The sequence below is a fragment of the Emydura macquarii genome, unplaced genomic scaffold, assembly GCF_026122565.2.
Source record: "Emydura macquarii macquarii isolate MOO-44397 ecotype Brisbane River unplaced genomic scaffold, CSIRO-AGI_Emac_v2 contig_212, whole genome shotgun sequence".
In the NCBI taxonomy this organism is placed as follows: Eukaryota; Metazoa; Chordata; order Testudines; family Chelidae; genus Emydura; species Emydura macquarii.
In genome coordinates, this window is record NW_027130349.1 from 13,700,298 (window position 1) to 13,724,928 (window position 24,631).

Sequence of the window (24,631 nt, forward strand, 5' to 3'; positions counted from 1 at the left end):
GGAGACTATGTTAAGCAGGTCAGCCCAACAGTAAGAATAAACACAAGGTGGAAAATGAAGATATTAGATATGCAAAAAGCTCTGCACCTATTTGCCTAAATGTTGATTTGCCAGCCTGTTAAATGTGCTAGCTTGTATGAATGATCCAGCAGCACACATCCCCTTAAGATAAATATGTGTTTTAAAATGTTGCATAGGGATAAACCTTATTAATGGGAATCAATTAAGGTTATGTGCAGTAGGTGTCTCACACAGATCCAAACCTGGGAGTAGAGGTACATTTCCTTTAGTTGAAGAGTGGACAATATAAGCCAGAGGCAGCAGCAGCAGCAGCTGCAAAAAAGAATTGCTAAGAATATTACAATCTCCATCCACTTAATTCACAGCCATACATTTTGAATTATTTTTTCCCAATGTCACACCCCTCACCTAAAGCAAATCAAATATGCAAATGAAATACAGAAGGGAAGAACTGGTTTTCTCCCAGGCTCCATTAGCTCAACTTGTTCATACCAGGAAATAAACCCTTGTAACTAAAGGAGATACACCTTCTGTGTCTCTCTTTTTCTTCCATTTTATTTATACCTCTTATGAGTGTATATAAACCACTCACTTCTATAGACACTTAATCATAGTGGTCACTCCTCTGTTGCAAATTTCTCTCTGTGTGTAGTTCGTTATGTATAATATGATTACCAAGATTAATTACTTATTCCAAACAAGGTTTCTCCATGCTTTAGATAGCAGAACAACTCCTGAACACGTATAGTATACTATATACTTTCATAGATACACCCCAAAACTTCATTTATTTTCACTGTTGTGAAGTATGTCTGTCCAGATGGTTTAAATGTATTATCCATAATCATTTCCACATCTTTCTTCCATCTGTGTTCTATGTTGTGCTTCCATTGAGATTTAAAATCCTTAACTCTTATTACCTTACATTTCACTACACTAAATTACATGCAGTACTTATCTATTTGTAAGCCAGGGCTATTTATAGCATTCTGAATGTGGCTGCTCTTTTCCTATCCCCAAATCTACCAAAAAGACATGAATTTTGCTGTGAAGAACATTTTTATATTTCAGACAAGAAATCTATTGTGTCAATTTCAATGTGAGAAAGGGCAAAACCAAATATACTTCCAACACAAGAAACAGTACCTTTGAATGAGTCATAAAATGTTTTTTCGCTTTGCTAATGACAATTAGGTGTTTACACAGGTGCCTGAGAGAAAAAACTTAGTCTACTGTAGACTGTATAATAAACTTATGAATTCCCCATTCATATCCAAGCATACTCTAATATACCATTTTTGAGCCATATAACTGAGTAATGAAAAATCTGATTGGACTGAAAGAGGACTGCCACAAGACTTAATCCTGCCTAGAGTGCAGGGGACTGGACTAGAAGACCTCTCGAGGTCCCTTCCAGTCCAATGATTCTAAGACAGAATTCTCAAATGGAGAATGTATCATATATTAAAGCTGAATTTTTATATACTAAAGCAATGAAAAGGAATCCACTTGAGATTCTGGCAAGCTTCCACAGTTTTTCATGTAAAAAAAGAATCTGAGCAGGTAAAAAAAACCCCAAAACTGTTAGGTGTGGCAACCATAAATCAAGTCCACAGCAGGCTCCAAATGGTCCGCAAAACAGTGTTCAGAACATCCTGCTGCTAAAAAGCATCCAAGCATTACACAAACAACTCCCCCCAAAATTGGCTGAAACAAGAATGATAAGAATTTCCCCCCTACATAGATGAATAAATACAACCCATTTGATTTTTCACCATTGCATAAACAAATGCGCCAGGCATATATATGCTGCCAAACAGAACAACAGAGAATAGAGGTGTGTGTTGTTGTTTTGCCTCTTTAGTCACTCTTTCTCTCCACAAATCCAGTAACAAAGCTTCTCTGTGACAGTTAAAATACTTTACTCTTAAAGAAGAAAAATGGAAGCAAGAGTTTAAGGTATTTGTAACATCTTTAGTGGTCAGGCTTTACAATAAATAGTTCACTGGTTCTGAGACATAAAGTGGCGACTGGTGAAAAATGTAATACTTATTTAACTTTACAATAGCCAACTGATTATTTCATGTACAATGCAGAAACAAGTTGCTTTGCAATATAAATCTTGAATCAGTTGCTTATTGAAATTCATAACTCCATAACTTACACAGTGAAGCAAAGATTTACATCCAAAATGACTGCAATGCTCTCAGCTCAAAAGTTCAGCAAAACATAAACACAGATAATCAATAAAGGATCCTGAGATTAATGAAGCTGACAGCAGGAAACAAAAGAATAAAATGAATTTAAAAAAACAGATGTATGTGTAACACATTATATTGCATATTAGGAAAACTTCCATTCCTACCCATGAGATGATCTAATGTTAACTCCCTCTGCACAATAAATAATCAACATCATGGCACTTCAAATCCCCCAGTTATGACATCAGAAACCTGAAGCAATCAGTCTAAATCATGTCTTCTTTTCTAAAACAAGAAAATTCAAGGTACTAAAGTCTTTTGATCATAAAGTTACTGGAAAGGATGCATAGCCCCACCAAAGCCTGCAGGCTCTATCCACTTTTGAAAGGATGAGTCATTTTCTTCTCCATTTTAATTCAGCTCAGTGCAGACACTGCCAATATTGCTCCTTATGTGGGGCAGTTTTGTGCAAGTCCTGCTGTTCAAAACTAGTGTAAGCTAAAGCAATGTACTCACCTAGCCTGCTACGCCTGATCTCCTCTGGTGAGACAGGGCGCAGCTTTCTTTCTGCCTTGATTTCTTCCAGTATCCTTTCATGGAGGCTGCGTGGCCGTGGTGGAGTTGGTTTCAGTTTTCTTGCAGAGGCCTTGGATATAAAAAGAAAGAATGTTTGCGCTAAGCACTATTCCCGGAAAGTGATTTCACAAGGATTCTTTTAAATAACATATTATTGTGAAGTGATTTTACATGCATTCACTTATAAACACTGCTGAGTACGTTCCTCACAAAGATTTTTTAACAAAACATTGGAAGGACAATTTTACAAGCAGCTAAGACAACACAGTTTCACAAAGATATAGGATAACTGCTAAGGATACCCGGCCTTCATCCACCTACCCCATTGTTGTCTATGCCTTTGGATATGTATATGTTGCCTCCTATATATGTTGCCAATATTTGCTGTATTATTTCTACCAACTGCATCTGAGGAAGTGGGCTGAAGCCCCCAAAAGCTTATGCCTGCTGAAATTAAATTTGTTAGTCTTTAAAGTGCTACAGAACTCTCGTTGGTTTTGCTAAGGATAAGTGTTATGGTTTCAGGATTTTACAATGATCTTCTACAGAACACAAAAGTTAAATGGCTCTTGTGTGAAACATATAAGAATAAATGTACAGCACATAAACAACAGATATAATTTGTACTACAGCACTGTTTTAAAACAAAACATTAAAACTATCCTTTTAATACAAACACATTGAAAAAAGCCAGCCTTTCAGTTCAAAGAAACATATTGGATTACATACAGGATTTAATGGAGGTCGTGATCGGATGAAATCCAGGATTATTTCATGAGCACTCTTTTTTAATCGAGGTGGAATATCCCCATTGACCTGAAAAGTAGGAAAATGAAATGAATATTTTATATTCACATTTTTGCAGTGTAATGAGATCGTAATATCCCAAGGAAACCTGTAGAGTTTCACACTTACATTAAATATATTCTAAAACTGTCATCGGTCTCAAAGACAGCAATCATCTTTATGCAACACATAGACAAGAAATGCTGAAAATGAGCATTTGGGTTTTACAAACAGATGCAGAATGAGTTTAATCACAGTAATGTTAATTAATACAATTTAGGATTAATCTTTGATGCAATCAGACTTTAGAGCTTCCAGTATGTTAGTGGGAGAACACTGGGTTCGTTACTAAGGAAGTTTGTCGCTTTGAAGGCTACTGAGAAAGTGGTAATGAAGCAACTTGGGCACCATTGAGGGTCCTGAGAAATCTCTTTTCCACCTTGTTTCAGACATGAGTACAAGCACACAGGCTGCGCTAGTCCCATTGACAGATGATCTGCTTCTGGCAATGGAAAAAGATCAAGCGTCCATTCTCATTCTTTCAGATTTAGCAGCTGCTATCAAACACAATGCCATGTCTACAACCCTACAGGAATAGATGGTGCTACTTTGGAGTGGCTGCATTCTGAATTTCTTGGCCTTAGGCCACCTTACAAAGTCTATCAATTTACTCATACTTTTAAAATATTTTGAAGTATAAACAGAGCTTGGAAGTGAACTATAGAGTTTGATAACATATCTAAAATTAATACTTAGTAAAACTAAGCCATCAAAAAGAAAAGGAAAAAAGGAAAAGGAAGAGGAAAAAAGAGAATGTCTCTTTGTACATAAGAGATTTTCTTGTCTTCAGAGCTACAAAATAATTTATTTTTCATCTGTCTCAATTTGGAGGTAAAGACAAACATATACTGTGCATCACAGAGCAAAACTCTCAGTAATATATTGTAGATACAAGATATAGAATAAAGCAGCTGCTCTCATGCAAGGTACAACTCACAGAGCATGCTCCAGCAAAAGATTGCAGCAGTTTGGGGGGAGGGAGTGCTCGGTGGCCAGTTTTAGGCAAAGGAATCTGCAGTGACCTTTTACTGATGGCATTCCATGCATATTCTGTGAAATTCCCTACTTTATCTGTGTCACTGCCATAAATTTTCTTAAAAAAAAACAAAACAAACAACATCCATGATTTTCACAAGACCTGATTTGTTAGTCAGCCAGAACACAGTAGTCAGAGAAATGGGTTAAACAACAGATGGCTACACACATGTATCATACTGAAACAGAGGCCTGGTCTACATTTAAAATTCAGTGGCAGTCAACGGGAGTTACGCAAGCTACGCAGTGTAGCTTGTGTAACTCCCGTCGACTTCTTAACTTCCATTGTGCACGGCGTCTTCACTGCGCTGCACCACTTGAGGGGGTGGTTTTAACAAGTCAACTTCTGGATCAATTGAGTGGGTCTTCACTGACCACTCAATCAATCCAGATAGATCGATCTGACGGTGGCAAATTTGCCGCTGTCAGTGAAAACGTACCCTAAGATACCCCCATTCCTGGGCCAAGAGAGACAGGCAGTCTCTCAGTGTCTCTCAGTAAGAGATTCACTGCCAGTTGCTGCTGCCTGCTCATCCCCTCTGTCCTAAAAACTCCTAGGTCAGGGTCTTTAACAGGCTAGGATCCCCCTTTGTTCCTTACTCAGGCCTGGAGAAAAAGCCTGCTAGCCTGGCTAGAGTGAGGCAGGTAGGCATTTCCCAGCTAATAGCTCCCCCTTCATTCCCCTCCATCATTCCCATAAGGATCCTTGGTATTTTCACTGGTGTATATTTTCTCTGTTGTTTTCCTATTTGTTGCCTCCTTTGATTTAATTCCGTGCAGTCAAGCAGAATATTAAGTAGGTAAACTGAGGCACATATATTATTCATAGAAACACAGAATTCTCCCATATCCTCCATAATCACCAAAAATATTAAAGAAGAAAACATTTAAATTAAATGTTTTATTGACATTTTATGATGGGAAGAACATTATTTTTAAAGCAATTATGTCCCCACCCCTTTTTCAAAGAATTGACAGTTTTCAGAGGGCTGCACGGTTTACATGATTGGTAATGAGACATGAAGTCTTCTTCCTCCAGTCATTGGTTCAAGCACTATTAAAGTCAGTAGTGACTGAAAGTTGTTAACGTTTGACAGCTCTTTGGGGAGCTGGTGATCTTAGTCCAGTCCCAACACGATAACTGTCCATATCACAATATAAAATAAATAATAAATAATACTGCAGTTCTATAGGACATTTCACCTAAAGATCTCAAAGTGCTTTGCACATTGAATTAACCTTCACACCACCGCTATACAGTCAGTAAATATTAAGATCCCTAGTTTACTGCTGGGAAAGCCGAAGCACCTAATTTGCTCAACTGATTTCCCCAAGGTCACACAGGAAGCCTGTGGCAGAATAACTGATAAATGTAATCAGTAGCCTCAGTAGAAACCCCAAGGATTTAAGGTCAAAGCTGAGATTCTGGGCCCTATGGAGAAGCTTTCATTGCCACTGTAAATGCTGTATTTCTTCTGCAGTCAGACTAACTTCTGTTTCCAAAATGGACACTCTTTCACAAGCATTTATTAAAAAGTGTTTATAAGAACTGGTGGCTATGAATGCCCTTACAGAAATGAAAATCTTGGCTATGGATTAAATAGATTAGGTCAGATATGCACTGTACCGACATATCTATGCCACACAGAAAAAAGTGTTACATAATTGTAATTCTGTTCAGATACCAGACCAGAACCAACGACACACTGATGTTTAATCAAAGTATCTAAAAGCACTGTCAAACTTATCCCAAATGTTTATTTTGTAAAAATCAAAATGAAAGAAAAACATTTATATTTAAAATTCTGATGAATTTTGTACAACAGTAAAACCAGTAACATTACCTATTAGAAAAAATGTGGCCTGAGTTTGTAAGTTCTACCGAAACACCCACATAGCAAAAGCACAGTGAGAAGAAAACATAGTCATGATGGCTTCCTACACTTGCTTTCAGCCCACCAATTTCACATTCAATAAACAAAGGATTTGTAGATAAATAGGTTAGCTACAAATGGCCAATCAGAGTTTGAATGATTATGATGACAATAAATATAATCTGTATTTATAACATGCCTTTGATCACAAATGACTGAAAAGCACATTACAAATGACATTCACAAGAATTACTTCACTCAACACAGCCATACTAAGCAACAGTTTAGAAAAAGCAAAGTATAATACTGTATCCAATTGAAAATCCAGTATTCAGTCAATACTATGTTTTGTATGATCTACAACAGGGGTTCTCAACCAGAGATGTCTTCCAGGGGGTACATCAACTCATCTAGATATTTGCCTAGTTTTACAACAGGCTACCTAAAAAGCACTACTGAAGTCAGTACAAACTGAAATTTCATATGGACAATGACTTGTTTATACTGCTCTATATACTACACACTGAAATGTAAGTAAAATATTTATATTCCAGTCAATTTATTTTATAATTCTATGGTAAAAATGAGAAAGTGAGCCATTTTTCAGTGACAGTGTGCTGTGATGCTTTTGTATTTTTATAACTGATTTTGTAAGCAAACAGTTTTTAAGTGAGATGAAACTTGGGGATACACATGGCAAATCAGACTCCTAAAAGGGGTACAGTAGTCTGGAAAGATTGAGAGCCATTGGTCTAGAACAATGATCCCCAAACTTTTTTGTTGTTCCCCTCTTTACCCGTAATGAAATCTATCCATGCCCCCCCTGGGAGCTGCAGTTGGGAACTAGGGCCAGGAGTGGAGCTGCAGCTGGGGCTGGGAGCGGATCTGTAGCCAGGAACGGGGCCGCAGTCGGGGCTAGGATCGGAGCCAGGTCTGGGAGCAGGGCTGTCATGGCTGGAAGCCAAGGCCTGGGAGCAGGGTTGTGGTCAGGGGTGGAGCTGCGGCTGGGTCTGGTGCCATGGACGGGAGCAGAGACTGGAACTGCAGCTGAGGTTGGGGGCAGGGCCACAGTGGAAGAGGGGGCAGAGCCTGACTGGGTGGCACTTCCCCTGTGCCCCCCCCCCTTGGGGGGAGCGTGCCCCACATTTTGGGGACAATTGATTTAGAAAATTACAGTTGAAGTGAAATTGAACCACAGACTGATCACAAGTGAGATATGCCACATCATTTCCAAAACAGCCATTCCAGCACCCATATGAAAATATATCCACAAAAAATACCTCTTTGTGATGCTAAAATGCTGTATGCAAATACCAAAGTACAAGTACACTACAGAGAGAGAGCTCTGAAAAGTTTACATTTCATCATCTTCTCCTTGTTACTTGCATTATTAATACAGCATATCCTTTCCGTAAACACAATCAAGCTACAAGATTGTATATCTATTTTCTGTGTGTATGTATTATATGTGACTCAAGCAGCAACAAGTACAGTTAAGGTTGCCTGACACTTTCCATTATAAGACTCTGTAATCAGACTCCCCTTGTGCATATGCATTATAATAGTCATTTTAACTATATGATCACATACTATTTTCTCCCTAAAGGACCCCTGCCTCACTGAGTGCATAAGAAGGACAGTGCCCTGGGGAAGAATCAGAGTTATGTGATGAAGGAGGCTGTTCTGATTTGCTGAAGTGGGAAGATGTGTGGTGAAGGGGGCAGGAACTGCAGGAAAAGAAAGGATGATCTCATGATTAAGGCAGCTGAATGCCACACTGGAGAATTGCATTCTATCTCTGCCTTTGCCACAGAGTTCTATGTGATGCTAGACAAGACACATAAACCAAACTTTTCAAAGATAACTACTAACTGTGTGTTCCTCATTTTCTGGGTATCCTGCTGGAGACACCCACCTTCTGATTTGCAGAAGTGCTGAGCATTCACAGCTGCAATTGAGGTCACAGGGTGTTCTGCTCTGAACATATGAAGTGCTATAAAATGCTAAAAATCAGATCCTAAGCTTCTTACATTGAGCACCCAAAATTAATGGACGTTTCTGATAATTTTGGCTTTAATCTGTATGCCTCAATTCCCCATGTATAAAATGGGGATAATACCACCACCTCATCTCACCTCACAGGGTATAATGATGATAAATTCACTAGTGTTTATACAGAACTAACACTCAGATTTTTAATGGTATTTAGGCATTGCTCAGTATTGCAAGGCCTAAATGATTTAGATGGCTAAGTCCCATTTTCAAAAGCGACTTGGTGCCTAAATCCACTGACTACCGATGAGACTTGTTTAAATTCAGTTTAATCACAATTTTGCCAAGTGTACGTTTTGACTGATAGAAAGAAAAATAATCTCTCTTCCCCTGTCTGCTTTTCATTTCAGATTTGGGACTCTTGCTTTTGTTTCCCCTTCAAGATAGATCTGACAGCTTTCTCTATTGGGAATATATACCTTTAGCTGTGACTAAGGTTAAGATTTTGTCACAGTTATTTTTAGTAAAAGTCCTGGCCAGATCACAGGCAACAAACAAAAATTCACAGAGCCCATGACCTGTCTGTGATTTTATTAAAAATAACTGGGCTGGAGAGGGAGGGGGGCGAAGGTAGGAATGATAGCTGGAGCACCATGGTGGGACTGGCCACCCATCAGCTGATCAGTGGCTAGTGGGGAGGGTGGAATGACTGGCTGCCAAACAGCTGATCAGTGGGGCTGCGGGGGGAGGGCTGGCCCTGTCAGCTGTTCAGTGACCCCAGGGCAGCCCTGCTCTAGCAGCCCCAGGGCTGACAGCTGCTCCAGCCCTGCCCTAGAAGAAGTCCTAGAGGACCCGGAAAGTCCCAGAATCCGTGACTTCCATGATAGAACTGTATCCTTAGCTATGATGGATGACAGACAGCTAAATGGTGCTGTACTCAGGAGATTTAACTGAACTTGTAAGGATCTGTGAACTCTTCAGGCTTCAGTAAATTTCATTTCCTTTCAAACTGCAACCATATTATTATACAGCTTTCTGCACAGAAATCCTTTGAGCCAGCTCAGCAGCAAAACACAAACTACTAGGTGGAAACTTTATAGTAAGAAACTAGTTAATTTTCCAGTATGTAGGTACCAGCAAGTTTTAGTCAGACAAAGCTAGCCACAGTGTAGAGACAGTGCCACAGATTCTGTACCTGCAGCAGATTCTAATCTGAATTCACTTTTATGCCCATGTGACCGAAGTGGCTTTAGACAATCAGCCTAGTATTTTTCACAGATGAGAGAAGCAGGACTGAAATGGATCCCAAAGTAGCTGTGCCTTGAAGACCAACTACGTAAAGAATATCTTTTGAGAAGAGGTAGATGCTATCTTGACAGAAGTCGAATTAGAGGCTAGCTTGACAAAAGGTGAACTACAATATGGTCCAGGGTTCCTATTCAAACGAAATTACTGTACTGAATACATGTATTGTGTCAAAAGTAAAGGGTCTCTAGGTTTTGTTTTTCTTTTGCTGTGGCTGATAATAAAATGAACACAGCTCATGAGCTGTAAGATAGACACACAGCATTATTATCTATCTATGTACTTATGCTGCCCCATCACCATAGTGTCTCAGCAGCAGCATCTATTGCAGGAAAAACACAAAACTGATAGTCTAAGATTCCAGTCTTAGCAGGCAACAAAGATGACTTGTAATTTACTTTTAAAAAATATATTTGCAAGTAAACAAATGTATTCACTTAATGTTTGGGTGCTCCAATTGCTTTTTCCTTTTAAATTTTTTTCTAACTTCTTTAATAAAATAGATTTTATGCTCAATGTACGTAGATAGGATTCCATCCCAATCAAAATATTTTAGATCTTTAACAAAGAGATAGCACTTCCAGCATGGAGTGGTATCTACTAGAGTGCTGAAGTCATGCTTTCTGATGAAATATACTATATCTCAACAACTCAAATACATAGGGGCCTCTGCCAGATCATATTCAGGCTAAATCTTATCCTCTTAAAATAAGAACCCATGAAATATGGGCCTTGGAAGAGAAAGATGAGAATAAATAAGAAAGTTTAAACTGAAGAATCTATTAAATCATTGGGATTGAGGCGGGGGTCAGGTCCCCACTCTGGTCAGGAAGGTATTAAAGAGCTCCTTTTTGCCAATCAGCCCTAGTCTGGCACCCTGCCTGGAGAAGGGCCTTAAAAAGGAGGCTCCAAGCCTAATCCAGGGTGGCATGCCGAGGTAAGCAGAGCAGGAACAAAGAGCACTCTGGTCCCACAGAGCAGGGACTTCTTTATCAGGAAACCTGCTGAAAAGCCTATGCTGCCTGCTCCCTCTGGAGAAGTAGTGACTATCTTTGCTTTGTTTTCCATTTTAGAGGCCAGGACACTTAGCCTGGTTCCCTCAGACCTCCCAAGGAGCTAGGAAGCGCAACCTCCTTTTTGGAAACCATTTAACCTTTTCCTTGAGGGGTGAGCGCAGAGAGTATTTGTGGGCAGCAGGATTATATTGTTTGCCTTTTTAATTCAGACTGCTTTTTGCCTGCAGAAGGGAGGCAATCCCCTTTTAGACTACACAGAGCTACAGCTCAAACTCCAAACTGGCTCTACAGCGATGTCCATATCCAAGAAAGGACATCTGGGATGGAAGAGGTACCCACCCTGACCCAAAGATACAACCTATGACCTTTATCGGTCACACTCACATGATAACAGTTCACAACCAGTCACATCAGGCCTAACTATCTCAGTTTCCCTCTCTGTAAAATAAGGATAACAGCACTCTTGCCTGCCTTATAGGAGAGCTGCAGGGATTCATTAGGTAATGTTTACATATAATTTTGAAACATATGAAGCACCATATGAATGCTTAGAGTGATTATTACGGAACATCACTTGGTTTATAGTTTCCAGACGACCATTCATAATCACAATGCCTTCTTGTGAGAGGAAGGGGGTGTGGTTACATTTTATTGGAGTGAATATTTCCATTCTGTGTACCAATCTGTTAAGGTGGGGATGGGATGGGGCAGGAAAGAATCAGAAGCCATTCAAGCTCAGTGCAAGATTCTGTGATTCTTGAGCACTGGACACAAGTGTGTCAATAATAGAGTTGGTTAAAAACCTTCAGTCAAAATGTTTCTGGGAGGGAAAATAGCTTTTTCAACACAATGAAAATTTTGTCAGTTTTTGTCTAAAAGTCTATAAAACACCCTCCTCCCCCAAATCACATGAAATCATTTCCCAGCCCACTCTAGTCAATGATATTTATCTTAGTGTAATCAGTGGGCAAAGACAAATCAGAAAACTCGAAGCAGTTCTCAGTGCTGAGAGCATTGACACTATTCAAATCCACGCATTTATATAGGGATTTTTGAATGTACTAATCTTTGTTAAGAAACTTCAGTCCCTGCTATTGGCTATTATTGCATCATAACGACCATTTTAAAGACCATGATATGAAGCAGGTGCAATAGAAGGACTGGGAGACTCCAGGACGTATGAAGGAGTGGGTGGTCCTAATACAGAAAGTGCCATAGACCCACTTCACAAGCATCTTCCTGGCAGTCACTCCTGAGTTGTACATGCGTGTTTGGGAAGTAATTCACTGGTATTTGGAAGCTTGCCTCAACGTCTCACCTTGTTCTCGACTCCAAAGCAACACTGCATTGCACTGAAACAGTCATGCCCAAATCAGAACTTCTGAGTCTTTTTTACAGCTGAAGACTTCAAGGGAATGTATTGATTCCCACAAGGTATAATCCCTGAGCTTTAGATTGGAACCTCCAACTTCAGTAATTTAATGATAAACATCTGATGAAGTTTGCAGATAGTTTAGGCTTTCCTCTTTTATGATAGTATGAGATACCAGTCTCATGCATTTCACACCCTTGAAAAGTATCACGGCCAAGCAGCACTGAGGTAACATATATCCTTACAAAATTACGATCTGTCAGTAATCTACTTCACGGTACAAAGAGCCAACAAAACATTCCTGTTGACTGGAAGACTGTTAACCTGAATTTAGGTGTTACTAGCAAGTCAGCTGAAAATCAATTTGGAGCATAACAAGCATATCAAATGTAGGTTTCCTGTCTCCTGAAATTTTGCTGTTCTTGCCACTGGAAAGCAAGGTGCACAAAATTTTGATGGATTCATTTTTTTCTTAATTAATATTCTAAATTTATGATAAAGTAAAAACAAAATAAGAATAACAAACTATACGAATGAAGTAATAATTCTGAGTTTTTCTGAAAAACAAAGTGAAAGTAATGGTGACTGTATAGATTTATCATAATGTTACTCTTTTAACTCACCATAACCTTCCGTAAGGTGTAGCGTTTGGATCTAATGTCATCCATTAGCATCTCATAGGGCGTGAGCTGATACTCTATTGGAAGTGGGTTATACTGACGCTCTTGAACCTTCTTAAGTTTAACACCATTCCGCAAATCTCGCATCACCTGTACCCAAAAGCGGGCCTGAAGAACCAAATGAGACAAATAAGGTTTCCGAACACTTACTATACACTCATTACTACTGAGTGTACCAATGCAGTTTAAGCAAAAACAGCTTATCACAAAACTCATCACATCAGAACACCATTAAACCAACTAAAGACTAAATTCATTTTATTTTTACAATAATGAAATAGGTAGGTGGTACACTGGGTTTGAAAACCTGGGTCAAAACCCATTTTAAACTAGAAAACAAATGTGGTGAATTATTCTAGTCACTAACAGATATCCCAAAATCACCATGTAATTCAGCATGATCAGCATTCTTAACTCAAGAGATGCCTGAGGTCAGAAAAAGAAAGACACTGCAGGTGCACTGGCAGAGCCACATAAGGAATTTGCATGCAATATGTTCACACTTTACCTGTTTGCTTATTTGTGTGTGTGTGTGTCTCTCACACACAAATAAGACTGACACCACAGGCTATGGTACCTAGATACTATGGTGATAAACACCTTATTTTTATATATTAAAAAAGGCAGTTGCTCCCAATGCAAATTGAATCTAAGCTCTGGTTGTCACATCATTATCTATAAACTATTAGGTATTTCAGGCCCAATCCCTTACATGTGATGGAGTCCCATTGGCTGTAAGGGCATGCCCATGTGGATCCCTTTATAAGATCAGGATTTAAACAGAACATGCTGTAAGGGGACTTAACTTCATACACAGCTGTAAAGTTTCTAAGCACACTGCTGGTGACATATAAATAAAAAGCAATACATTAATTAAGAAACAACTAATTACATTATTTTTATGCACAGAGCTATTATGCAGAATTGTTCAGCAACTTTTCAATAGGTATAACTTTTGGGAGACTTCTTCACCCTCAAGAAGCAATCCCCATTCAATTTCATTTGGTTCCTTTTGGTCACTCAAGCCCTTAACAGCTCCACACTGTGAAGACCTTCTTATTCATTTGAGGAGGGCTGGAGGCAAGTTATTTTGGAACTAGTTATTGCTCCACCATGCACTGGCCACACTGGTTACTAAAAAAACACCATGAGCCACCCTTTCCTGCAGAAGCTCTGTGTAACACCCTCCACTTTGCTCCTCGGTGGTGGCTCCTGGTCTGGAAACTCATAGCTCATCCTCTGTCTCCTGCATGGCCAGCATTATGAAGTGTTGCCAATATAGCACTGGTCTAAATTTCATCTTCTAAATGGAAAAAAGCTTCCTCCTGAAAGCTCAGCAGAATCCTCCTGAGTTTCAAAACTAGAAGGAAATAACGAGCAGTTACATATGTGGTGTTTCCCTGCTACTGATGACTGTGTGAAATTTCATTTGTTTTCCACTTTTTCTAGTGGTGATTACCAATTCATACTACAGAAACAAAAAACCTTAATACTGTTTTTACAGGAAGTAGGTGACAGTAAGCAAGCAGCTTAAGAACTTTAGATTTTTTTTTCATCAAAATATAAGCTATTGAAAATGATGGAAAATTACTACAGTCTTACCCAGTCAGCATTTTTCAACTCATCAAGGTCTGTGCTGGATTCATCACTCCCTTCTTTGTCCATTTCCTGAATCTTCTTCAGATTCTGTCAATTAAAAAGCAATATAGTAAATAAGCCATATAAGAACATAACACTATATTGAAGTAAAGCAAAAAAGGTTTAATAGAGTGTGGTTTCTTCTGTGTCTACTCAATTTTCACAACTTACATGGTGGATATTCCAAGGAATGTTTTCAGAATATGTATAGCAGATTAGATATTAGACTTTTCAATATTATTAATCAAAGTGTACCTGTCTATACAAAAAAGAAGTCACAAATGCTGGAAAGGATGTGAAGGACTAGGGATCTTTCTGGACATACAGTGGGAATAACATAAGAAAATAGTATTCTGGAAGAAAACAATAAATAGAAATTTCAAGGTAACTAAAAGACTACCCACAGAAGTCATAGTAATTTTATTAGGTTACAGCCCAAAGGAGGTTACCAACCTGAGGAAGGACTCATTGATAACACAATTACTACTAGCAGCCAGATGCATGATAGCTTGGTTTTGGAAAAGGACAGATTCCCCCAACATTAGTACTATGGAGAAACCAAGTCTGGGAACTCTTTTCAATGGAAAAAAATGACACAGATTTATATGAAGCAGACTATAAAATGTATGGTTACCATTTTTTGAATTTGAAGAAAATAAACACACAGATAATGATAAGAAGTTGACCAATCACAAAGGGATCTTTTAAAGGTCACAAGTACAGGTTATGAATAAGATGTGTTAATACTTGTGTGGAAAGTTCATGTATATTAATAATGACAAAATAAAAAAGTTTAAAAAAGACAATGTCCCTCCTCAATGTAGGGGAAGCTTACTTAATAAACAGCCAAACTTTTGCACTTTGACAAGAATAAAAACAGTGATTGAATGCTACAGCAGGTCACAGAGTGAGTTTATTGGACCTCCTAACATTAAAACAAACAAATGTACAATTTAAATAAATTGACTCTGTGCATTTATGGGAACAATCTCTAGCTAGCTAGCTAGATTTCATACACAAAAATCACACATTCATATAGAATATTACTTTTTACTTGTAAACTGAATGCCTTTGAAATGGAATCATTGAGACATAAACATGGAAAATCACGGTGCCATTTTTACAGATTGTTTCAGAAAAGAATTGCACTTTAAGTTTTATTTACATTTTCCCAATTGTTTATTCATACATTTTCATGAAACAGAACTGGATCAAAACTTTTGTTCACTAAACTTCTTGAGTGTATGTTAGGAGATTAAATTAATAGTTTACAGATCTGGAAAAGTTTAAATTTTTTATGTATGTAGCACAGAAATATTTGTCCTCCTTTCTGAGCTGACAATGTAATTAAATCAGCATAAAACACTTGGGTGCTCCCTATAATGGAAGTGATAAACAAAGAATCTGGATCTAGTTTTTGGGTTCCAGAAAAATTTTCAAACAGAGGTTTAAAATATAAATTTCTGTTTGCTATACATCTCACTGAAACTGCTACAATTTAAATCTTTGGCCAATGCCTCAGAAGAATTTTTCAATGAAAGCAGCACAGGTAGCTATTATAATTGATTTCAGAGAACCTACATGACAGACAGCCATCTGACATGGTTCCTTGGAATTTTAAGAAATTATTTTACTAAGAGGATATTGGGGAGAGTACAGGATAGTGATTGCTTACTACTATCTTTAATGTGACACAACAGCAGACTTACTTTTACATCCAAGTTCTTAACACCATTGTTGGCCTGGTTTTTTTATTACATAAATTATAGGTAAGATCTAAAAATTCCATATAAATTCTTTGCCACAAAATCCAGTGTCCAAGTCCTGAAAATCTGGGTTGAGTATGGGGTAGGAGAGGGCTTGGGATATATTTAAATTGAGAAGACATTTGGGTGCTTCTAGTTATTCTGATGCACTCTGATCTCACTCATTGGCTCAAATTCAGCTTGCCTCATTTATGGACATTGACTACTTTCCAAAGGCATTTGTTTCCTTTAGTTACAACATGCTCTTGTGAAGAATTAAATTTCTTTTGTTTTTAACACTGATATTGGCAGTAGGAACCAGCAATGTCATAAAACCTAAGATGTAATTCTTCCAGGACCAGTACCAGTTTGTTGGGGTGGCTTATGCCCAAAGGCAGCAAGACTGGCATAAATGCTAAATATCTCACAATGTTATAAGATTCCAACCTGGTTCTCTTTACCGCTAAGAATCAGGAAAAGAAAAAAGTTTTGCCTAACTGATGGACTACCTTCAAAATAAGGCACCCATCTAATCAGTCCCTGTACAATACAGTAAGAAGGGGAGCTTCTATTTGAGGAAGGACAAGTACAGGTAAATCACACCATCACAGGGCTGTAGAGCTGTAACAGCAAAGGCTACCAGCCAGAAAAAAACCCTCTATCCTGGAACCCCAGCAGTGTTAATCAACATCTACTAGTGTATTTGAGAGACAAGGTGGATGCCCTGGGACCAACACAGATACAACTACACTACATATCTACTAGGGTGAACATTTTTAAATCAGAAAGGCTCAAATATCTTGCACCCAACAGTCCTAAAAGAGTAGGCCAAGGAGAGCTCTGCCCTGCTGATGTTAGTTTTCAATAAATCTTAGAATACCAGGGAAATTTCAGAAGACTGAAAGAGTGCTAATTTTATGTCACTATTCAAAAAGGACAAGCTGGATGATCCTGGTAAGTATGTCCTGATCTCAATCCCAGGCAAAACAATGGACAAAGGCTGAAACAGGCTTCAACTGACAAAGAATTAAAGGATAAGAATATAATTGATGCCAGTCAACATAGTTTAATGGAAAATAGGTATCGTCAAATACCTGTTTTGATTCTTTGATTATTAGAAGTTTGGTTGATAAAGGTAATTATGTAGATGTCATATACTTAGACTTTTGTACGGTGCTTTACTTAGTACTGCATGGCGTTTTGATTTTAAAATTAGCACTATAGAATGTCAATAAACCACACGGTAAATGGATTAAGAACTTGCTACGTGACAGACCTAGCTGTCAGTGGGAAACCAAGATCAAAGAGGGGTTTTTCTAGTGGGGCTCTGCAGGGATTGGTAGGAGGATCAGTACTTTTAAACATTTTCATCAATGATCTGGAAGTAAATAGAAAATCACTATTGATTAAATGTGCAGATGACACAAAGAATGGCAGTGTGGCAAATAATGAGGACAAAGTAGTCATACAGAATGATCTTGATCATTTGATAGGCTGGGCCCATTCAAACACAATATGTTTTTATACAGCCAAATGCAAAGTCATATATAGAGGAACAAAGAATGCAGCTCATACCTGCAGAATGGAGGACTGTATCCTAGAAAGCAGTGACTCTGAAAATGTTCAAAAGAATCACAGTGGACCCACAAATGAACATGAGCTCCCAATGTGATGTCATGGCAAAAAAAGCTAGTGTAATCCTTGGATGTTGTGATACAACACGTTGTGACCTCCCTCCCCAGTCAGCCAATATAAGTGGGGTTAGAAATCAATTTCAGTGACAAATTATGCAAACCAAAACACTTACAATAAAATGGAGTGTTTGTCAGAACTTAATTGAAATCCGAAATCCGAAATCCATATGAATAACCTGCTGTATCCATTTGTGCTTACCCTTGGGAAACAGACTGGAGGAAGATATATTTGCTATAATAAAAAGCATAGTCTAGGTAGATTTCCGTTTTAGGAGGGGCGGAAATATTAAGAGGTTATATTAGCTGACCCCAAGACCCCAAAACCACACTACAAATCTCATTCATATATTATAGACTGGGCATACATTCAGAAAATTAGGAGACAGATTTGTAAGCAACACACCAGAAATCTGAATGTCAAGCATTTCAACTGTCTTCATTTTATAACAATGAAAGCATTTGACATTTTTTAAAATATTGTTTGAATAAATAAATATATGTATGCCTTTACATTTATTTTTGCACAATTTAAAACAGTCAAGTACTTTTGTTACTGTTGTTAAATGGCCCACATTTGAAAAATACTCTCCTTTCTAGTGTATAACAATGGTTTTACTGTAGCGTATTACAAAGTTAGAAAAGCAGACTCAAACTAGTTTTTCAGAGACAAAGACACACTTGCACACCAGCAGAGTGCTAAAGAGTCATTATCTGTTTGATCGGAGATTCACCACGCAGGGGAGTTGGAAACAAGCAACGTGTGGGCAAAACAAGCCCAATTCTTGGCAACTAGCTGGCCCCATGACCCAGCAAAGACTTTTCCAGTACAAAGGGTCAAAGTGTAAAAAGGAGAGACAGTGACCTACTTCGCACCTCTCCTCCCCCCATCTCTACTCACAGCAGCAAGATTGTTTGAAAGATAATAGGAGCATCATTGAAATGGGGAGAGGGTGGTCGTAGCTGGACTGCTGTAAGCTTCTGGGTGAGAAATATTTTGCTTTCAAAACTTATTTAGTTTGGTAAAGTTTAGGAATTAAATTGCGGTTTTATCTTTTATTTCTTTTGTACCAATTCTGGCTTTTATGCCTTTATCATTTATAATCACTTAAAATCAATTTTTCTCTAGTAAATAAACTTGTTGTATTGATTTATCTAAACCAGTGTGTTTTTGGTTGAAGTGTCTGAATCTCTACTCAGGGAAACTGGGGGACAATCATTTCCTTTGATGAAATGATGGACCATTAATAAGCTTGCTTTGCTTATTGTGAGTTGGACAGTGCAAGATGCACATATCTGGGGCACACGGATGGGGCTAAGAATTAGCAAGTGTCACCCACATATATCATGAGTACCAGCTGGGAGAGCATTCATGTAACCTTGCTGGAAGTGACTCTACATGCTAATGTCTGTATGTGAGCAGAGACCGGGGAGGCTGTTTTTCACTAGCACAGCAGAAAAAGGCACCCTGGGCTGGACAGTTAAGGGGACATAGCAGTTCAGTCGTTCAAGTTGTACCCTGGGGAAAGTAGTGAAGATAGCATTTACATAGTTTTGTGTAGCAATGCAATGAGTTTCAGAGCAAGCATACCACATTTTCTGAAAATGAGGTGAAACCCAGCAAAAGTGTGTAACACACATTGGGCTAGTGGCCTCAAAAAAAATTTAAGTAAATAATGATACAGCAGGTGGAATGTTTTTATTTAATGTGTAAGTTCCACCACTGTTGAAAAGTTAGCAATCTTAATTAGAATGACATTAATTTTTTATTTATATGACATGTCAACAGCAAGATCTACTCAGATCGTTGCCAATCAGACTGAATGGAAGAATAAACTCAAAGGAATTGATTTTACTGGACAGGAAAAAGGTTCTTTCCTTACTGAAGAGGTTAATGTAACACTAAATGTTTCCTGCTCTCAGAGCATACATTCTGTATAGTACTGTATTTTAATAGCTTTTCCGGTCCATGGACTATTAAGGTCAATGTGGCTGAGGACCCACAGTGTCTATTTTTCTAAATAAATGATGCATTAAACATTGTTAAGAAGAAACACACTAAAAATTACTTAGATAGCTGCATCCCATTATCAGATGTAGTCATGAATACAAAGAAATTATTAAAAAATTGCTATTTTATTAATCAACCCTTTAGAATCTTTAGTTGAAATGAAACAGAAAAAAAATAAAGGGGCAAAATAATAGACTTCTTTCTACTTATTTGTTTAAGAAAAGTTTTACAGGAATATATCTTTACAGATTAAGAGAGACTAAAATATACAGAGAGAGAGAAAAAATTGTGACAGTCTGTTTTAGAAAGGCAATGAATAAGATAAAATGATAATAAAATATATGAAGTAATTAATGGTACAAGAAGACTGATCAGGAGCATCTGTTCCCCTGGCCTCAAAGGAACAAGGGTGCATTCCATGAAATTAAAAGGTGATAAAAGGAAATGCTTTTCATACAGTGTATAATTAGACTGAATTTAATTGTCACAGGAAGTCCTTGAGGACAAGAACATAGAAAGATTAAAAAAAGGATTGGACATTTATATGGCTATCAAGAATAGACAGAATTATCATAATTAATTTTGGAAGGGATACTAAACCTCATACTTTAGTGCGTAAGCCACTCTCTAACAATTGGCTATCAAGATGAGACCTAAGGTGGGGGCTATTCCATTATATTTTTTAAAACTTACTCTGGGTATGTCTACACTGCAGAGTGAAGTAGAATTACTTTAAATCAACTTTCACCCGCCGAATTGTAGAATTCGCAGGAGCGTGATCACACCACGCTCCTTGCATTGGGCTCTTGCGTCCCCATTCACCACGCTGGGATCAACGTTCAAAGCAGTGCACCATGAGTAGCTATTCCACAGTGCAACCAGCTGCAGAAGCTTTTGGGAAGCTTGTCATCCTCCCATGATGCAGTGTGTTTCCTCCCACTCCCTTCTTGTCCCAAACAAACTGCAAACACTTTTTCATGCCATTTTTCTATGCCACATGCACACCGTTGTTGGAGAAGCATGGAGCCGACTCAGCTCTACACTATCATTGTGAGCATCACAAATACCTCACAGCTTATCCTGCAGTATTTTCAAAGGTGACACAGGTGCCACAGCACGGAAAATAGCGATGTTATAGAGACTGCCCTGCTACAAGCCATAGAGCGAAACAATTCCTATTTGCTGCAGGCTGTCACGCATCATCTTCAGTCCGTGGAGTACTGGTTCTGGTCCCGGGAAACAAGCACAGACTGGTGGGATCGCATCGTTATGAAGGTGTAGGATGAGAAGTAGTGGCTGCAGAACTTTCATATGCAAAAGGCCACTTTCTTTGAACTTTGCGCTGAGCTGTCCCCAGTCCTGAAGCACGTGATTACTCGCTTGAGACCAGCTCTGACAGTAGAGAAGTGAGTGGCCATCACTCTGTGAAAGCTGGCAACCCCAGACTGCTACCGGTCAGTTGGGAATCAATTTGAAGTTGGTAAATCCACCATTGGAGTTGCTGTGATGCAAGTGTACAGGGCCATTAACAGACTTCTGCTATGAAGGGTAGTGACTTTGGGAAACGTGCAGGAAATGATGGATGGGTTTGCTGCAATGGGGTTCCCAAACTGTGGGGGGGCAATAGATGGCACGCACATCCCAATCTTAGCAACTGACCACCTTGGCACAGAGTGCATAAACCGGAAGGGATACTTCTCAATGGTGTTACATGCCCTTGTGAATCACAAGCGACATTTCACTGACATCAATGTGGGGTGGTCAGGAAAGGTGCATGATGCGTGCATCTTTAGGAACTCTGATCTGTTCAATAAGATGCAAGTGGGCACTTTCTTCCCTGATCAAAAAATATATATTGGGGATGTTGAAATGCTGATAGTGATCCTGGGGGATCCTGCCTACCCCTTGCTGCCTTGGCTAATAAAGCCCTACACTGGGCACTTGGACAGCAAGTGCAGAATGGTGGTGGAATGTGCATTTGGGCATTTAAAGGCCAGACGGAGATGTCTAGTCACTAGGCTTGACATCTGTGAAAAGAACATCCCATTAGTTATATCTGCATGCTGTGTGCTCCATAATTTGTGTGAAACAAAGGGTGAAAAACGCCCCCAGGGTTGGGCTATGGAGGCTGATAGGCTGGCTACAAATTTTGAGCAGCCAGATACCAGCACTATGCTCAGAGCCAACCGCGGAGCACTTTGCCTACGGGAAGCATTGAAAAATCGGTTTTACAATGAACCGCAGTAATTTATGTCTTTGCTGTGTCTTTCTCTTTCCCATCCCCCACCCTCACACCAGCAGCCCCTTCCCTTCTTTCTCTGCCCAAGCTATGAATGAATAAAGACAGATGTTTTTTAAAGCTGCAAAGTTTTATTTGTGACCCATTTCAATGGGGGGAAAGGAGGATAAGTTAACATTGTAAAGTATCATTGTGCAAGCAACTGTGGTTGCGTGCAGTTCTTAAAGGGGCTGTCGTGTCTTTCTGCTCGCCTCCACCGGTGTGCAGTGGAGCACATACTGCACCTTGCTCAGCCTCCTCCTAGAGCGCTTGGGGGTGGGGGCTGATAAAGTGTTAGGCGGTGGAGGGTTTTGAAGGGGCTGCAGAGGGAGTCTGTCCTGCTGCTGCTCTTCCTGGAGCTGTACTAGATGCCTCAGCATGTCGGACTCATCCCACATAATACGCAACATCTCCTGTTGCATACCATGTTCCTGCGCTGATCTTCTGTGTTTCATGTCCATGTCTATGTCTAGATTTTCAGACAAGAACATCCTGCAAGCTCTGAGCTCTGTGTCAGCAGCCATGGAGGCATTCATTAGTTCACTAAACATGTCATCCCGCATTTTTTTTTTCCACTTCCTAATCTGGGAAAGTCTTTCAGCAGGAGTTCTGCAAGCTGGGCCGAAGTGTTGACTGTAAGAAAAGCAAAGCTGCACAAAGTTGCCATTGTCAGCTGACCCAAAGTAGTAAAAGAAATGTTACAATGTAAAAAGAAATCCCCTTCATGTTCACAAGCCTAAGTCAGACCTGCATTCCAATCTGTTAAGTAGCGGACGGGTCGGAGTGGAGTTCCAGACATGGTAAGCAAGGAGAGGGATCACCACGCTCCTTTGTAACATGCCAAGGACTGGTTTGGGAGGAGGGGGGCAAAAAAGATTAGAGGACGCTGCAGGTGAAGTGTAGCAGCAGAAAACATAGGGCAACCCAGTGTCCTGACCTGTAATGCCCATAGCAACAAAACCAGAACTAGGAACTGTCTTGGGGAGGTGTACAGGGACGCTGGCCACAGCAGAGGAATATCACAGAGTGACTGTATTGTTCGGGTATTTTAAACTTGCGCCATCTTCCCTAGGTGACCATATGTGACATCAGCCTCCTGAGGGTAACGCAGACGGAAAGGGAAGATTTGCTGCAAGCATCAAGGTACAGGCCTGGCCCTTATGCTGCCATGCTGTGTTCCGTGATGATGCCTGCTCAATTAATAGCAGAGTGGCGGGGTAAAGTCTCCTCCTGTGGCGGAAGAAATAAGAAACAAGTCCTACTCAGAAACCTTCTGCAAAGCATTACAGATTATCTACATGAAAGGTTCCACAGAGGATTCTCGGAGCATACCACTGCACATAAATAGTCTGTTCTGGGAGTAACCCTTCACTGAAATTTGGCAACACCCAGGAAACCCATCCCCCCAAAAACACAAACTACTTTTAAGAAGCTGGACTGGGGACATAACTGCAAAAATTAGATTTGCTCCCCCACACTCACCAGATATGCCTTCCCCAGCATCTTGATCAGTCCTGCTGTCCTGTGTGTGCAGGGCTGCTCTGGAGTAACTAACAGATCTTGGCTATCAGGGAGAATGGATACCCCACTCTCCTGCACTCTGCTCTCTTCCTCCTCCTCCTTCTCCACAGAGTCCTTCTCATTCATTCTGGACTTGGGATTCTGCAGCAATATCGACGCTGCGTGGTGGCACAGTGGTGGGGTCACTGCCAAAAATCACATGCAACTCCTCGTAAAAGTGGCATGTTTTGGGTGAGGAGCCAGAATGGCTGTTAGCTTCCCTAGCTTTCTGATAAGCCTGCCTCAGCTCTTTGATCTTAACACGGCACTGCTGTTGTGCCTGTTGTGTCCCTTCTCCAACATGGCACGAGAGATCTTCTCATAGATATCTAAATTTCTTTTGCTGGCTCGGAACTGAGCCAGAACAGTCTCTTCACCCCATAGACTGATGAGATCCAAGACCTCTGGTTGACACCATGCTGGAGAATGTTTGGCCATGCAGTCGCCGTGAGTGGTTCAGCTACAAAGCTTTCTCCATGCTGTCCAAACCGGAAATGGTCATTTAAAATTTCCTGGGGCTTCAGGGGAGGAGCTATTTCCTGTTTATGTGGCACGTTACAGCAGAGCGCAAATGTCCAGAGTGGTTACAACAGAGCATTATGGGATACCTCCCAGAGACCAATGCCGTCGATTTACATTGCTCCTCTGCCTACAATGACGCAAATGCAAACCATGGAATTTGACTTCAGCGCTACTCCACTTGCAGAGGTGGTTTTATTAGGTTGACTTATACTGCGATTTAGATCGGCGGAACTTATGTGCCAGTGGAGACGCATACTTTAGGGGTCGA

At 39.7% G+C, this 24,631-nt stretch overlaps 1 protein-coding gene across 3 annotated transcripts in view; it reads right to left on the reverse strand.

Moving 5' to 3' along the window:
- The window catches only part of SPIRE1 (spire type actin nucleation factor 1), a 160,200-nt gene that overhangs the window by 29,775 nt on the left and 105,794 nt on the right, over positions 1 to 24,631 (reverse strand). For all 3 annotated transcript variants that reach the window (XM_067548067.1, XM_067548059.1, XM_067548076.1), the window contains 4 exons: positions 14,521 to 14,604; positions 12,862 to 13,026; positions 3,528 to 3,614; positions 2,739 to 2,868 (listed from right to left, as the gene is read on the reverse strand). In XM_067548067.1, the coding sequence (XP_067404168.1) occupies positions 2,739 to 2,868; positions 3,528 to 3,614; positions 12,862 to 13,026; positions 14,521 to 14,604 (466 nt within the window). The remainder of the gene's footprint in view (positions 1 to 2,738; positions 2,869 to 3,527; positions 3,615 to 12,861; positions 13,027 to 14,520; positions 14,605 to 24,631) is intronic.